Here is a 16,991-nt window from a genome sequence, read left to right on the forward strand (position 1 = left end):
TAGGAATATTTCCAGCATGCAAACCTGCAGCTTCAGAAGGGAGTGCAACCCTATGAAGAGCAGGTTGTATGCATACTTGCGCTATCATCAGAATTGTTCAGCCTCTGACTTGGGCTTTTGTGAGACCCAGATCTGTCATAAGGAAGCCTGTCTCAGTGGCTAGTTGGATCCAGTCAGTAGAATTGATGTCTGTGGCTTCTCAGGGTGCGATGATCATGGTATCCTTCATAAGTTAAATCCTTTCAGGTAATGGAGTTCCCTCCTGTATGGCCCTTTGCTTTACTCCTAGAATTAACGTCGCACATCACAGCTTAGTGGAAAACATTTGGTATTGAAACAGGGTAGGCATAGGTGATCTATCAGGCATTGGCAATGAGAACAGACATTTTTTACATTTCCTTATCAATTTGTTTAATTGTTTAGATCTGCTTTTTGCTATTCTATCTGCCATAAAGTTTTCATTTTGATCCACAAAATGGAATTTGATCCACAAAAGTAGGTTTCCCCTATGACGCACCAGAAGAGAAGATTCACACAGTTTGATTTTGGATTGCCTATGCCGCAAAATGTTTTGGTTTTCTATTAATACTCTTTTTTGTCTTTGTGATGAGAGCTCACTTGGAGCTCTGAGAGTATCATTTTTTAAAAATGCATTTGCTTCTCTATTGTGGCTTGAGGAGAATACAGTTGATTGGTAAGGGCACGCAGGGTGAAATGGATTATTCTTCTTTGGGGATCTTGAATTAGATTATCTTTCCAGCTCTGTGATGGTATGTGCCAGTGAATAGAATACTGGACCTGAGAGATGAGGTTTCAAACCCCTGCTCTGTAATGGACTTACTGGGTGAGCTTGGGCAGGACTTGAAAAATATCAGATGTCTAAAATGTTGCTCCTAACCTGCGGAAACATTTCATGCTCCTTGTTCTCTATCGGACTAGTTTTCAGTCTATAGAACGGTGAGAATAACTCCCTTCAGAATGGCTCTAAGGATAAAGCAATTGAGTTTTAACACACAGGAATCATTAAATCTGTAGCTTCAGCCTTTATTACTTCAATTTAATCTAGGTTGTATCTAGTGGGAATCATAAGAGGGATTTACCAGCACTACCATTAAAAAAATGTGTTTTTGTGTTTGGGTAGATCCGTGGAAGACCTAAAGGAACATGATACATTGCCTTAAAAAAAAAACTAGGTTGATTTTTATCTGGTGAATGGAAGCTTTTCAGTCTTGCATGGGCAGCATTATGAAGCACACCAGCAAGTATGCACCTTTATTCTAAGGAAGCTGTGTTTAAAGGGACAAGAAGGTTCAGTGCTGCTTCTCCTTCTCCTCTCATTCAGTTCCTCCTTTCTATTTGTTTTTCTTCCTATCCTTACATTCAGCCAGCCACATCTTCCCTTCCTTTTCCTTTTCTCCAGTTTTGCATGTGTCAGCCTCCATTCTAGCCAACTCCTGCTCCCACATGTGCCTGTGTATTTTTGTATGTTGTGAGCTGCTAGCATCCATCAAGCCATAAGGTGTCATCAGATATTTAGTGGTCCCTGGACAATAGTTTGAGAAGTGCTTCCTTACTTGGATCAACATGTCTTACTAGAGGTGAGTCAAGTCTAGCACAGTTAAAGGGAAAGGAGGCACCTTGCTCAAAGGTGCATTGTGGTCAGCCCCTCTGAAGTGCTCTTTGTTTTGCTGAGCCTGGAGTATCTGCTGCACCAACCTACACCTCTGCTTAAGCCAGGAGGCCCAGCTGGTTGAGAGTTCCCACCTCTGTTCTGCCAGTTTTGAGGTAGCATGCATGCAGTTTTTGGTTCCTTCTGTTTGGGAGGCAGTGTTGATGTTTTCATGAACTACAACTTTCTTATATACATAATTTGGGGTTCCAGGGATGTGGAAGCATTGATATTGTATCCTTCTGCACATTCTGGGGGTATCTGGCTGTCAGCTGTCAGAAATAAGGTGATGAGGTAGACCGTTGGTTTGACACAATGCATAGGTATGTAGTTCTTAATGCTGATTTGGAGCTGGTAATTATGGAATTTAATATAAAGAGCTAATTAATATATTTTTGTTATAAAACAAAAACCAAGATTCTGTGGTATGTTAAATATCCTTTATATAAATCCTTAGCCTAAGCCTGAATGTGCCTTGTATAACTTTCTGGAATGCCCAGTAATTTCCATTAAAAACAACAACACTGTTCTACAAAATTCTATGTATCCAGTATGGGCTGAATATGGGCCGGCCAATATATTCAATCCTGTAAAGACAAACTTGTAATATGTTCCAAGTTCTCATGTCTGGGAGGACGGGAGACATTCTGTCCTGGGCAGGGTTGCACTCCCCTGTGAAGAGCAGATCACAGGCTAGTTCACCAGTTTATTGCCCCTTTTGGACAGAAATGACTTGGCCATTGTACTCCATGCTCTGATAACTTTCAGATTGGATTACTGCAGTGGGTTCTATGTGAAGCTGCCCTTAAATATGACTCAGAAACTTTAATTGGTCCCAAATGCAGTGGCCAGATTATTGGCTGTGGTTCCATTTAGATCACATATAACCCCTGCCTTAAAATGTCTGCATTGGTTGCCATTTCGTTTCTGGGCCCAATTTATAGTGCTTACATTACAGTGGTACCTCAGGTTACATATGCTTCAGGTTACATACGCTTCAGGTTACAGACTCCACTAACCCAGAAATAGTGCTTCAGGTTAAGAACTTTGCTTCAGGATAAGAACAGAAATCATGCTCCAGCGGCGTGGCTAAAGTTAGCTAAAGTGGTGCTTCAAGTTAAGAACAGTTTCAGGTTAAGAATGGACCTCTGGAATGAATTAAGTACTTAACCCGAGGTACCACTGTACTGGTTTAAAACCCTAAACAACTCACGTCTCAAGATGGGCTACTTCCTCACAGTACCTCTCTGATTTTTTTTAGGGAGGGGGTAACAAAATTTTATTCATTTTCATCTTTATTTAAATTGCTTGACATGGTTGCATTGAGATATTTCTTTGTTTACCTTAGAGTATTTGACTTGCAACAATTACATAAAATTAAAAATAAGAATAAAACAACAACAAACACTCAGATAAACGTTTCTGAATAGATTAACAAAGTTGTGTCAAAATGTATATACCCAAATTATTGCAGTTATTACAGATGTGAAAATATGTATAATAATGTGTATTGCTTAGATTGGTGACCATAAGTAAACAGTATTTTGTATCAATTACAATTAGAATTTATAGGCGTTTATAGGAAGGGGGAGTGAGGGGAAGGGGGAAAATGAAATATGTACTCCATATATGCCAGCTTGTACTGGAAAATGTGGTTACAATTCTACCATATGCCTCATTATTTGTATAATCAATAAAGTCACCCCAGGACCCTCTTTGGTGTTTAGATCAGCAGAGGGTGCCCTCTTGGTAGCTCTGCTGCATTCAGCAGCTTGGTGCCTGGGGAGAGAGTATTATTTGTGGCAACCCCTAAGTTGTGGGACTCCCTCCCCATAGAGGTGTGTCTGGGAACTTTATTACACAGTTTTTGGTGAATGCTGAAGACGGACTTCTTTACTCTGGCATTTGACACCCTGAGATGCCTATTTTCAGCCCACCCTATATTTTATGATTGCAGTTTTTTGTACAGTAACTTAAGTTTTTAAAAGTATTTTTAATATTGTACTTTAAGTTGCTGTAACCTGCCTATGGACCTTAGTATGAAAGGCAGGTAATAAATTGAATAATAAAAAGAATAATTGCATAACTTGATTGCACTGGAAATGTATTTGTAACATGTTTATTCACATACCTTGACTATTTTTTTGATAGGATTAAGAAATTTGATTCCATTTGGGATACTGCCAGAGCATAATGGCTTTGAAAGTGGAAGAGAATGAATCTGGCAGAGGACTTGCTGGATAAATGCTCTGTGGCACCTGTTGGAATGAGTCAGAAGCCAATGCCTTTATTTAACTTTACTATGACTAGCTTCTAAATGCCTGGCTGCTCTGCAAAATGAAATATTGACGTGTATTTTTGCCCCTGATGCAAATATTGGGCCAAAGGATGACTTTAAAAGCAAAAGTTAGTGTAACTTTTGAGATACACTTTGTTTTGGTAGGTTTGGTTTTGAAAGATGTGTTTTTAAGTCTGTCATGCAAGTCATTCATACTCGTGTACACTAAGCTAACATTTTAATATAAGGATAGTAGGGTTCTGCCTCTCAAGGTGATGAACCACCTTGTAAATAAAAAGTGCTGTGTAAATGCTGAATGCAAAGAAAGTGAATCAAATAATGAGCAGATCGCTCTTTTCAGAGATCAGACAGCACACACTGTTAGTAATTAGAGAACAGTATTTTGTTTGCAGTGGGTGTTGGGTGTTCAAACAGTGCTTCTATGTTTTCCTGGCTTGAGACAAGCTTCGTCTGCACAATATGCAGTAGTTCTCAGCTTGTGGTAAGCTAATGCTGCCTGGTGGTGGGTGGAAGGGGGTATTCCATCCAGCACTAAGTTGCTAGAATATTAAACATGAAGAAAACTGCTTTTTCAGGGGAAAGTTTTGAAAAATGCTAGAACATTCACATATTGAGGATGAGAATTGGTTACAAAAATAGATCTAAGGATGTGGAGGCCATTTCAGCCCTTTAGGACAGGGCTGATGGTTGGTATAAATTAAAAAGAATAAAATGGAACAATCTATATACAGTGGTACCTCGGGATGCGAACAGGATCCGTTCCGGAGCCCCGTTCGCAGCCTGAATAGAACGTAAGACGCGACTGCATGGGTCGCGTTTCGCCACTTCTGCACATGCGCGTGACGTCATTTTGACCGTCTGCACATGCGCGAGCAGCGAAAACCGTTACTTCCAGGTCGCTGTGGAGCGTAACCTGAAAATACTTATCCTGAAGCATATTTATCCCGAGGTATGAATGACTGTAGTTCAATTTGCTTATTAGTGGCTGACTTGGCATCTTTAACTTCGTTTTCTGAAGTCTTGGGACCCTTTGCTACATTCTCTTTTAAGATACTGGGACTTCATACAACTAAGCATGCATTCTAGAGCTGTCGTGCTCCAAAATGGCAACTAGACATTCCACCTGTAACCTTGGTTTAAGGAGCCATTTGGCACCTAACTTCTATATCTGAGTTTCTAACACTATTCTTACCACTAAGCTTATATCAGAACCTCTCTTTTCCAGGAATAACTATGTAGACATAAATATGTTTAAAGTGTCTGGATTTGCATGTTTTTGCTTTATTTATTCAACATAATATCCAGCTTCCTGAGTGTTTGTTCTGTAATCTTGCCCCATAGTTGCCAAACCAGAGATCAAAAGAGGGGTGTGAAGCTAAAAGTGTCTGTGAAAGGGGGACACTGTAAGGGGAATCTAAAGGATTGAGAATTGGAGCTTCATAACTTTTGCAAAGTTTGCCTCTAGCAAAATTAGTTGATTAACAACTTGAGAGAAGTTTTGGTTTTTTCCTCAGAACCTGGAATTTTTGTTGAGGGCTAGTTAGGGATAATGTTATTACTCTCAGACATTAATTTTTTTAAAAAGTACAGTTCCTGTCTGAACTGGTGGGGATTTCAGGATTTCTTTCCCTGTTCCTGGGTAAAGAAGCCTCACAAACGTCTTTCAACCACCAACATGATTTCTGATGTTATAGAAGGCATTTAGATGACTGAGCTGTTCTTCCCAGCTTGGGGGAAGGGGAGGGTTAAGAGTTTTTGAAAATTTGTGGTGACATTCCAATGATTCTTAAATGGAGCCCGCATAAAAAGTGTAATATTCACGCTTGCCCAGAGAGAATTAATTATAGCACTTAGCAGAAGCTTTTAGTAGTTGTGGACTTGCCAAATCCCAGGGTAATATCTTAGAACACATTGTAAAAGCAAATGGTGTCCTGCAAAAGATCAGTTCATCCTCCCTTTCCCTTATTATTATTCTCTCCCCAGAACTGTGGTCTATTATTAACTTGTGTGTAAATTACCATTCCCCTCCCCAGGGCAGGAAAAATCACTGGCAAATAAAATCTTGATGCTAGTGCCTTGAGAGTTTGAAGCAGAGTTGTAGTGCTACTGATAGGATAGTGTAGTGGTCAGTCAGTTTGGGTCAAAGCTTTGTTGCAAAGAGCCAAGCCAGTGCACTTATTCACTACATTGCTATTGCACTTGCTATTACTCACATTCTTAATAGGTGGCCAAGGTTTAATGATTCAGATCATTGTTGATGTCTTTGCTGAAGACTGGGGAGGAAGGGAGACAAGAGGAAATATGGGGATGAAGACAATTTTTAGCATTTATAGCCATTTTCTCCATTTTTTAAGACAACTAGTAAAAAGTTGTCCAAGGCTAAAAGGCTCGTTTAGCCAGCTGGGGGCACCAAGTGAGCAGTGGGCCAAGTGGAAGAAGATTTGTGGCCTGCATTTGTCTGTTTCCTTCTATTGCTGCTTTTAATGGGTCAGTGGTTGTTCATTGGATTTTAATTAGTTGTGCATATGGGGTTCCTTATCTGGATCCATGTGTGTTCTTGTTGCCAGGAGTGAGTAATTGTATCCTATGGATAGGAAAAGGTGATGTGTTTGTGAGGCAACTTTTCAAAACAGTAACCCAAAACCAAGTCAGACATATGGTTTGCTTTAAGATGGAGTTAGCTTGTTTTCTCCTTCTCTGAAGGGTAGGCCCTGAACCAATGGATTCAAGTTACTAGAAAAGAGATTCTGACGACACATCAGGAAGAACTTTCTGACAGTAAGAGCTGATCGACAGTGGAACTGTCTGTCTCGGAAGTTGGTGGGTTCTCTTTCAGTGGAGGTTTTTAAGCAGAGGTTGCATGGCCATCTGTCATGGATGTTTTAGTTGACAATTCAGCATTGAAGGAGGTTGGATCAGATGACTCTAAGGGTCTGCTTGTATGCTGCAGGCCCTCAGGCCTATCAGATCTTTACTTATTGGTTTGTTAACCAACATTGCTAGAGTTCTCCAGTTGGGATGTAATGGAGAACTCCTGATTAATGCAGGCCAGGATTTTTTCAGAAAAGCAGGCACACAGTGAAGGGAGGAATTCACAATCGTAGCCAAACCTCAAATACAGTGAATGTTTCAGTCCTATAAAAGGGAAGGAGGCATCCCAGTATAATCTCTTTCCTTCCCAGTATGTGCAATTCTGGCTTGAACACTTGCCTTTGTCCTTCCTTTGGAACATAATTGTGAACAACCTTTGGCCAGGGTCCAAGCTTTTTTTATATTGCAGGACTATAATTTGGAATCATTAATTAATTGACATATCCATCTGGCCACTCTGTAATTTCAGAAATTGCTTTGTAGATGCAGTTATTTTAATCTGTACTACAAGCTCTTTGCAAACAAATTGTGAATATGCATAGTGCTCTTTTGGTTGAAGGCTTATAGTCTTTCATGTTTCGTCATAGTACTTTTATTTGGTTATATAGCCATAGATCATAATAAGTGAAATCTCAGAGCAGTATTCTAAAACAGAAAGGTGCCCAAAAATGACATGTGGAGTATATTTAATGTAATGACACTGTATTCAGAATCACCTAAGACTAAATATGCAAGTAATTGCCATGTTTCATCAGAAAACCGCATTTGAAATGTGTTTTTATATTAAATAACTCTCAGTACGAAAAACTGCAGTTGATTTCTACTTCAGTTTTTGTGCCCTGCTCCCCTGCAAGGATGGGGGGGGGGGGGAACCCATGTGTCTATTTGCCTGGATTCCTAAAATTTTTGTGCTGGTATCTATGGATTCAGAATAGTTTTCAGTCCTAATCAGGGATAACTCTTGATGCTGGCTGCAAAGAATTTGGCACATTTCCAGAAGTCATTTGTTGAAGTGATAAGTTTAACTATGTGATAGGAATACTTTCCCATGTAATCTTTACTGCTGCCTTGGATGCTCAGGCTTGTTGTCAGGCTTTTGTGGCTTCGAAATAGTAAGTCAGTTGTCTTCAGTTCACTTGAAAGAAGTAATTTCAAAGTGATACAGCCATATGTAATCTGAATGAAGTTAGTAGGAAATGTAAACTAGTGTCAATAGTGAATTGTTCCAGTCTTCATTACTTTCTTGATTTAGTCTTCAATCTTAAGCATATTTTTTGTTGAAGTTGAAAGGATTTACTTCCAGGTAAGCACAATTAGTATTGGCCTAGCAAATTACATCTTGGAATATAAATTATTTTTCCTTTTTTGGTTCTAATGCAAAGGTTCTTACTGTGCTTCACAGTCAAGTTATTTTTCTTTTGACTTCCAGGTGCTGTTTAGTTAATGTTTCATAAAATGCAGTGTCCTTCTTCATTGCCTGTAATAGCTTGCAATTCCTCTTTATAAAGATGAGTTTAGATTGAGTTGTTTTTGTTGTATTATTTCTTCCCTCAGTCACAGTGGCTTCTGTTCTTTCTTCTGTTACCCCAATCCTCCCTCCTTTTCTCCTCCTTATTCCATTTCACTTCTTGAAAGTTTGATACTGCAATCTCAGTAAGATGAGAATACCAAGAGAGTGGGGAAATATTTGAAAACTCTTAAGTGACAGCATCAATTTTTATACAAACTGCTGCCTGAAATCTTCCCAGCTCAGAGTATCTAAGTAGAGGCAAATAAGAAAAGAAAAAAAGACTGCTTTCCATTGAAGGAAGAATGTTGCTTAGTCAGGACCCACTAGTGGGTCATAGCCTCATCCAAGTTGGGTCGCAACAGGAGCACAACCACCATGCAAAAGATTAAGATAATAAAAAATTAAGAAATGGGTCTCCAAATGCGTGTTTGGATTAAAAGTGGTTCCATGGTCTGAAAGGGTTGAGGATAACATGTAAGTGATAACATGTCTCAGAATAAAAGTCCTAGTTCAAGCAAGTGAACATATTACAGGCAACTCCCAATTTATGTGTGTTCTATTTGTGTGCAACTGTGCACATGCATGGTCCTGGGTACCTGGAAGTTGCACTCATAAATGGGGAGCACCTGGTCAACCAAGCCCCACTGTTCCTCCAGCTCGTGTGAGTACTATATCCCCAAAACATGTCTGTTATGGGTGTGGCCCTTAACAGTTACAGTTTCCCAGAATTTTGCAGCTTAAGTGAACATGGAAAACCCTTATCACAGTATGATAAACTGAAATATTTTTTGTTGGTTGAATACCTCTGTTTTCTGATTATATGACTGAATTGCTAAACAATTAAGGGATAGTACGATACCAAGTCAGCACTATGTAGAGTGTTCAGCATTGTGAAACAACCACTACAGAAGCAACATGAGCTTTCAGCGAGTATTCCTTTGGGTTGCATGCTTCTCCATCCTGATCAAAGGCTGCCTGTCAGGAGGATTTAATGGCACTTTTGGTTGGGATAAGTGCACTTTCCAGACCTTGAAATATTCAAGGCAGATGTTCAGCCCCTCCCTTTAGTTTGCTGAGAACACTGTTGCACCATCCTGTTGCAGCGGGCTTTCTTTCCATATGGAATCTAAAGATAGCAGGGATCAAATTTCACTGAGTTTTTGCCCAGTGATGATTCAAACTGTTTAAACTTTACATTTCCAGTTTGTAGTCTCGTCCTTCAGAATGCCAAATTCTTAACTGCTGCCACACTCCAATGCTGCTTAATTACTCTTACTTAATTGCTGCTGCTTCCACTTCCTATAAAATGATGCCACCTCTCAAAACACCATGGTCTGATATACTGATTTGTTCTGTAACCATAGGTTAAAGCAAACTATAGTTCCCTAGGTTCATTTATGTGTGTTTAGAATTGCTTAGTTATAAAGCTAAAATGGAGGTTTTTTTATTTTCTCCCCAGTGCATGTGTGCACGCGCATATGTGCATAAGCCTGAAAGTCGAACAGGCTCATTTCTGACATAATGCCAAACCATAGCTTAACGTTATGCTTTTAAAGTTTATCCTATTGAGTGTAAAGGGGCTAAATCCCTGTCTGTTTTTTTTTGGGTGAAGTTTGCTGCCTCCTGCTCACAATTAGTTTCAGGCAATGGAAGAGAGAGGTTGGACTTGCATGTGGAAGGATTGACATTTGTTTACTTTGCTTTCACCCTATTCTGAGGCAACTCTTGCCAGCCCATGGGTTAAGCACATGCTTCTCAGTGAGGAGAGATACAGGCATAAGGCCCATCAGGCCTTTCTGACTATCCTCACAGATCTACTTCATTTGAACCTAGGTTTCCTACAGCCAAGCCTGATGTTCCAATCAATCCACAGTCCAACACTACTTTCCTTTTTGGCAGCTGTTCCCAGCTATTCTGCTTTCCTTTAGAAAATGTTCTCTGCTGTATCACAAACAAGCATGACATCTGAGATTGGAGGGTTGGAGCCATTGAGAATGACATGCACTCAAGGAAATTGAATACAGTGGTACCTCGGGTTAAGAACTTAATTTGTTCTGGAGGTCTGTTCTTAACCTGAAACTGTTCTTAACCTGAGGTACCACTTTAGCTAATGGGGCCTCCCGCTGCCGCCGTGCCGCCACCGCACGATTTCTGTTCTTATCCTGAAGCAAAGTTCTTAACCCGAGGTACTATTTCTGGGTTAGCGGAGTCTGTAACCTGAAGCGTCTGTAACCTGAGGTACCACTGTACATTGAAGAATTTTTATGCTTCTGTGCTTTTATGTTTGTACATATTTTATGGGCTAATAGCCGTAAATAAATATAAGTAAGTAAGTACATTGAAGAAAGATGTTAGGTGGTGCCGCATGAACTGAGTGTCAGTCTAGAACACACACCAAAATATTGCCATGTGCAGAAATGGCTCATCAGATGAGTCTTTAAGTAAGAAGTGTACTCTGAAGGTAGAGCTTTATATTGCATTTATTTTCACTTCATTTTAGTAGTTGTGAAAGTTGAAGAAAGCACCCATGTTTCAAAATGAAAACTCAAAATGCATAGTTCTATTAAGGCTTTATTTCCATATTAGCTTTCTGTGTGCACATTAATTTCACACTCATTTTAAGACTTGACTTTTTAATGACAAGGATAGCTTTTGTTATCACCTTGCCATGGTGATCTCTGTTTATTGAATTGTAGTACATTGTAGAAGCCAACAGTTGTGATAAATGCTTTTATGCAGCTTATTCCTTTGTCTGTTTTTAGAGATTATATTTACTTGTGAAGTCTTACAGGCAGAGTGAATGCACCTGTATAGCTTCAACACTATGTGTAGGCCCTTGTCTAGTGGTGGTTTACCTGGAAAAGAGAGAGGATGAGCTCTTTTCTTAAATGAGCTTTGTGTACTGAGTATTCATGCATGTTACAAGAGTTCTTTGGGCAGAATGGAAAGGGAGCTACTTCTGTTCTTTTAAGAACACACACACACAAAAACCACAAAGCAGACTTTGCTCTGGGTAAGCATAGGAAACTACAAAGTCCAGTTTTTAGAGTATTTTGACTTTTTAGCTCAATATTGTTTGCTTGTGATTGGCACAGATCGCAGGCAGAGGACTTTCATGTCACCTGATTCTTTTAACTGAAGATGCTATGGTTTTGACCAGGTACCACCTGGATGCTCAGCCAATGTGCTATTACACCTTTTTCTAGACACTTTTGGCAAAGAAGAGTATTATATCTAATAGGTTTCTTTTTTTAGCACAGAATACACTGATCAGCAGGGTTTGCAGACGGTTGTAAAAGTTTTTTTTTTAATGATTTAAGATTATTCATGTTCCATGTATTACCTTCCAAGTCAAGATATTTTAACTTTTCACCATGGGAACACAGTTTCCTTGATTGCAACTGTCTATACCCAATCAAATCCAATGCAATTACTAGCATACACCCCTATAGCAAAGTCCAAATTGATTTGACTATCCACTTGTACCATAGATAATGCATGTGAAAAATCTGTTTAAATGTTTTTTTAAAAGGCAACTATGGAGTGCAGCGCTCATCTCGCTTCAGGCCAAGCGAGCTGGCGTTTGTCCACAGATAGCTTTCTGGGTCATGTGGCCAGCATGACTAAACCACTTCTGGTGCAACAGGACACTGTGAAGTGCTGTTTAGCTTCCTAATGCAATGTTACCTATTTATCTACTTGCACTGGTATGCTTTCGAACTGCTAAATTGGCAGAAGCTGGGACAGAGCAACGGGAGCTCACCCCACTGTGTGGATTTGAACCCCCAACTTTCCGATCCACAAGTCCAAAAGGCTCACTGGTTTAGACCACAGCACCACCCGCTCCCTAAAAATCTGTGTAGGTGCTTTGCAAGGAGGGGTGTAAGCGATGTCAGACATGGCAGCTTTCCTTTCCTAATCCAGTGTTAGCCATTTCTGATGACTCAGTTGACCTCAAAAACATTTGAGACACACAGATTACATTTCTAGGTTACCAGAGAGGAGTGATCCATACCAAGATAGCACAAAGGCAGCTATTTAGCAAGATGGCATCTTCCTGGGTTCTGTACAACAATGGGGATGTGTATGTAAAAGACTTTAATTCCTTCATATGCATTTCTGTGGTCCAAGTGGTTAATTAAATCTGTTTTGCCATTGCTACAGGGCTATATGTTACGGATAGGTGCAAGATACGACTATACAATGCTGATGATGAATAGTGTCTCATTGTGGTTTGCCCAGGTGTTACTAAATAGCCGGATGCAAGCAACAGGTTTTTCACATCCAGTATAGGAGATACATGTTCAGAAGCAAGTTTCTACTGCTAATCTGTTTTTGTTTAAACTCCTTTACAACTCTGTTAATAAAGTAATTCCCACATACTCTTTAAAAAATGCTGTACACATTTTCCCATTTGGATATTTGATAGAAAAAGGGAAGGTGGAATGAGTACATTTTGATGCTAAGTGTTTCCAAAATTGCCTGTAATATATATGGGACCAAATTATTTCTAGGTCTGTTAAGAAAGGAACAAGAAATGCTTCCTCTCATACCTACCTAGAAATCATGCCCTCTTACTTAAGGAATATTTCTGTATGGATCCTCAATGCTGAAGGGGCAGAGTAGAATTCTTCATAGTAAAACAAATAAATCCTATATGCATGTAGGGATGTTCAATGAAGAGGAAAAGGCTCTATCCACGCATCCTCAAAGACCCTCTTCAATATTCCTTTACTTTTTCCAGAACTCAGCCTGATCCTTCAGTTAAGCTTTGTGGAACCCCTGTTACTTGTTCATGCTAATAGATAGCTGAATGCATTTTGCAGAAAAGAAAAAAGCCTGCAGTTGGTCCTGATTGTGCAGCTGTTGAAGGCACAAGAACCCCATTTCCCCTAATGCTAACCTGAACTAAAATTCAGGCTGCTGTCCTGGGAATAATTTTTATTAGACAGAAAGAGGCTACTGAGTAGACATGTATACCATGGTAGTGTGAATTGTTAACGAGTACCTGAGCCACTTCTAAGCCTCTTTACAAAATTTTCACATTTTATGTTTGCCATTCAGAAATAGCATTCTTTAACTCACACTTATTGTGTAGTACAGAGGTCCCAAACTGGTATGTGAACTTCATTCAGGTTGTCTATGAAATAAATTTCTGTTAGGGTACATTAAAAATTCATATCCCATCTAGCGCAGTGTGTTACATTTGCTACAACAGGCAGAAAAAGTTAGTGGTCTGCCAAGACTCTCAACAGTTTTCAAGTGGTTTTTGAGTGGGGAAAAGTTGGGTAACCACTGGTGCAGTATTTTGTTTACTGGAGACAATATGCTTCTGATTGCCAGTTTCTGAAAACTGCAAGTTGGGAGAGTGCTGTAACGCTTCTGCTTTTAGACTATGTTAGACTTCCTATAGGCATCTGGTTTGCTACTGTGGGAACAGGATGCTGAACTTAGATGGAACTTTGATCTTCAGCAGGGGTGGGGGGGGCTGTGTGTGTGTGTGTGTGACACTATCCTAAAACCAGCACTTGAGGCTTGGATCTTAAGCCTTTCTATAAATTGTCAGCTGAGGAATGTCATGTTACAGTAGTTGTTATGGACTGTGGGTAGCCAGTAGCTTTGTGCTGCTGCTGCTGCTGCTGCTGCTGAGAGAGAGAGAGAGAGAGAGAGAGAGAGAGAGAGAGAGAGAGAGAGAGAGAGATCCCTACATGCATCATGTGTTCTCTCACTGTGTTTAACAAAATACAATTGGTACATATTAAAATATGGTTATTCTGCCTGTATTGAATAGTTTTTGTGCGCACATAAGCGCCCTACTGCACATTACATACATATTTACATAATTAAATATACGAGAAGCAAAAGTAAGAATACTAATTTATTGTGACTGCAAAGCCAGAATTCTATGAAATACCTAATTAAACCATGTAAATGTTTGATTCCCTAAAATTCACCTATGTTTTTGGATGCATACCCTATTTGGTAGTACAGTGGACACTTGTGTTGCAAACGTGATCCGTGTGGGGGTGTTTACTAAACAATTTAGTGTTTCTGCACATGCACGAGTGTCGAAACCTGGAAGTAACCCATTACAGTACTTCCGGGTTTGGCATGGTGCGCAACCCAAAAACGCGCAATCCGAAGTGTCTGTAACTCGAGGTATGACTGTAGTAATTATCTGAGGCAATACCACTCACATTGGATTAAGTATGTTTTGAAAATGGCTAAATAGGTTGATGGTCATTTCACAGATTGCTGAGGGGTTTGGGACTGTGGAGTAAGAATTGTTTGAAGAAACTGCCTTCCATGGCTACTGGAACTTTACTGCACTCCATTGCAAAGCTTTAAGCAGCTATTGCCATAATTTTTAAAAACCTGTTTTTCACAACCATGAGTTTTAGTAGCACTACAAAAGGGGGGGGGGGTTCTTAGAATTATGGATGCAAGAGAAGTCTCATAGTTCATGTTGTTGCAGCCATGTACTAAACCAAGCATCTTTGCAGTGTAATTGCCGAGCAGTTATAATGTGCTGGTGGGGCTTGGGAGCAACAGTGGCAGGTGATTAAAAAGGGGAAAGAGGAGAGTTTCAGAGTGAATGTCCTCCCGTGTGGACCAGCTACAAGATACGGTGTGACTTGTTGAGCTGTCAGTGCAAAAACTCCATGTTGCAGGTTTTTCCTCAGATTATAAGGGCTAGAGCTACAGGGCTCTGTAACCTATAGAACCTGAGAGGGTACTTGTGGGCATTGCCACAAAATGACTGCTATAGGAAGGCATGGAGAGTCATAAAATGGCTGCCATAAAATAGTTAATTACAAAATGTTGGGAGGTTCCAAACAAGGCTCCTCCCCTGCCCCAAACCTAGTGAAGCATGTGGGCCCCACAAAGGGGACTGCATTCTATATCAGAAAGTTGTCAGCAGAGAATAGCACACACATACAATCCCTCTGCCACCTCAATGTGGAATTAGCCTGAAGGAAAGCAAGTGGGATATACAGTTTGATAACTAATTAAGAATGGCTTTTTCTCTGATGGGACAGTGAGAAGAAATGGGGGCTGGGGAGGAAATAGCAGAAAGTGATGGAATGTTTCTTTCCAAAGCATAGTTCCTCCCAAATTCAGAAATAGGCTTCCAAGGAGTTTTTGCCATTTATGAGGAGCTTCATGCTGAGGGAAAGAAATGAATGCAATTCAGAACCAACATAAAAACTGAAAGGAGAGAGAAACATGTTGATCCTGGACTCAGCTATGCAGCTGCAAATTAAATGGTTATGTGTGTTGTAAAGTGCAATATACAGATTAACAATAGATGATGGCAGTGAGCTATGGCAAATTCAATATATTTTTCAAAACCTTTAAAAAAAGCATTTTCACAGTTTTTTTTATATGTGTGTAGATTCTACCCTGGTCCTAAAAGGGAATGGGTTTTTTTATTCCAGCATTCAAGCTGGGGATCATATTTCCAAAATATAAGTGATTGTGCAAAAGTAGTGGTGAGATTAATATTGAAGACCACAAAAAGGGTTTTTAAAAAATATTAAGAAAAAAGAGGACAGGAATTTAGCTCTTTCTTCCAAAATCCAAGCGTCCTCACATCACATGAATGGTCATTGCTATTCTGAACTTTTAATAGCACTTTCCTTTCCTTTTTTCAGAAATCCATGCAACAGGATTCAACTACCAAAACGAAGATGAGAAAGTGACTCTCTCTTTTCCCAGCACACTTCAAAAAGGTAAAGGTTTCTCTACAAATGTTGGTTTAAAAGCTAGATGGCTCAGTGGAGGTCCAGAACATTTTGCATCTCATCCCCAGGGTAGGATTTTCTTCTATTGGAATATGCTTTTGAAAACTCATCCTTCCCTGTATTTCTCAATATGTTGGTAACTGAACCAAATAGAATCCAGTTTCCTAAAGCTCAAGAAACTTTCCAAAAACCTTTAAAGCCCTAGTAACTGGAAACTGCCTCATATTTAGTTGACTTGACTTTTCATATGAATTTGAATGGGATTGAAGTACAGTTAATCTAGTCTGGATCCAATTAGTAACTGTCCCTCTGTAGGAGTTTATGTGAACTATTCGTCATGCTGTGCCAATTCATTACAAAGTAGAAGTAGATTAAATTCATGTTGACTGACTCTTCTGACCAGGTTTGGGCTTTGTATAGTAATGTGATATGCTTGTCTTCATACCTGTCTTTGTAATAATGTTGGCTTCACGCCACCCATACTTTTGATTGTAGCCACATATATACATCTGTATGTCAGCTGAAGGATAACACTTTGTACAACTGGCAAAGTGGGCTCTGGTCCACAGATGCTGTGTCACAATACATTTTAATCCGTGTGTGCTACCAGATTCCGGCGTGTTTCCTGCTGTTTGCTAACACTCCAGTCCCTCTGGGAATGCTAATACTAGTCCAGTCATCATAGATGCTACTACACAGAAGCTACTACACAGAATAAGAAAGGAACTGAAATTAAAATAAAGTATGTCAACAAGCACAGAATATGTCAACAAGCACCGAAATTCAATACTGAGCCAAATGAAGAGGGATTTTGTCGCAACTTTTGCAAACATTTGCTCATGGTGGCAGAAGTGGAGGGTTGAGAAACTGAGAGCAAATAAAAACTCTCACCTAAAA

At 39.7% G+C, this 16,991-nt stretch overlaps 1 protein-coding gene across 1 annotated transcript in view; it reads left to right on the forward strand.

Annotated features, from left to right (window-relative positions):
* NPEPPS (aminopeptidase puromycin sensitive) overlaps window positions 1-16,991 on the forward strand; it is a 74,129-nt gene that overhangs the window by 16,088 nt on the left and 41,050 nt on the right. The window contains exon 3 of the mRNA XM_081885573.1: window positions 16,005-16,082. Coding sequence (XP_081741699.1) covers window positions 16,005-16,082 — 78 coding nt within the window. The remainder of the gene's footprint in view (window positions 1-16,004; window positions 16,083-16,991) is intronic.

This window comes from Podarcis melisellensis, assembly GCF_964234715.1.
Source record: "Podarcis melisellensis genome assembly, chromosome: 13".
NCBI classification, from domain to species: domain Eukaryota; kingdom Metazoa; phylum Chordata; class Lepidosauria; order Squamata; family Lacertidae; genus Podarcis; species Podarcis melisellensis.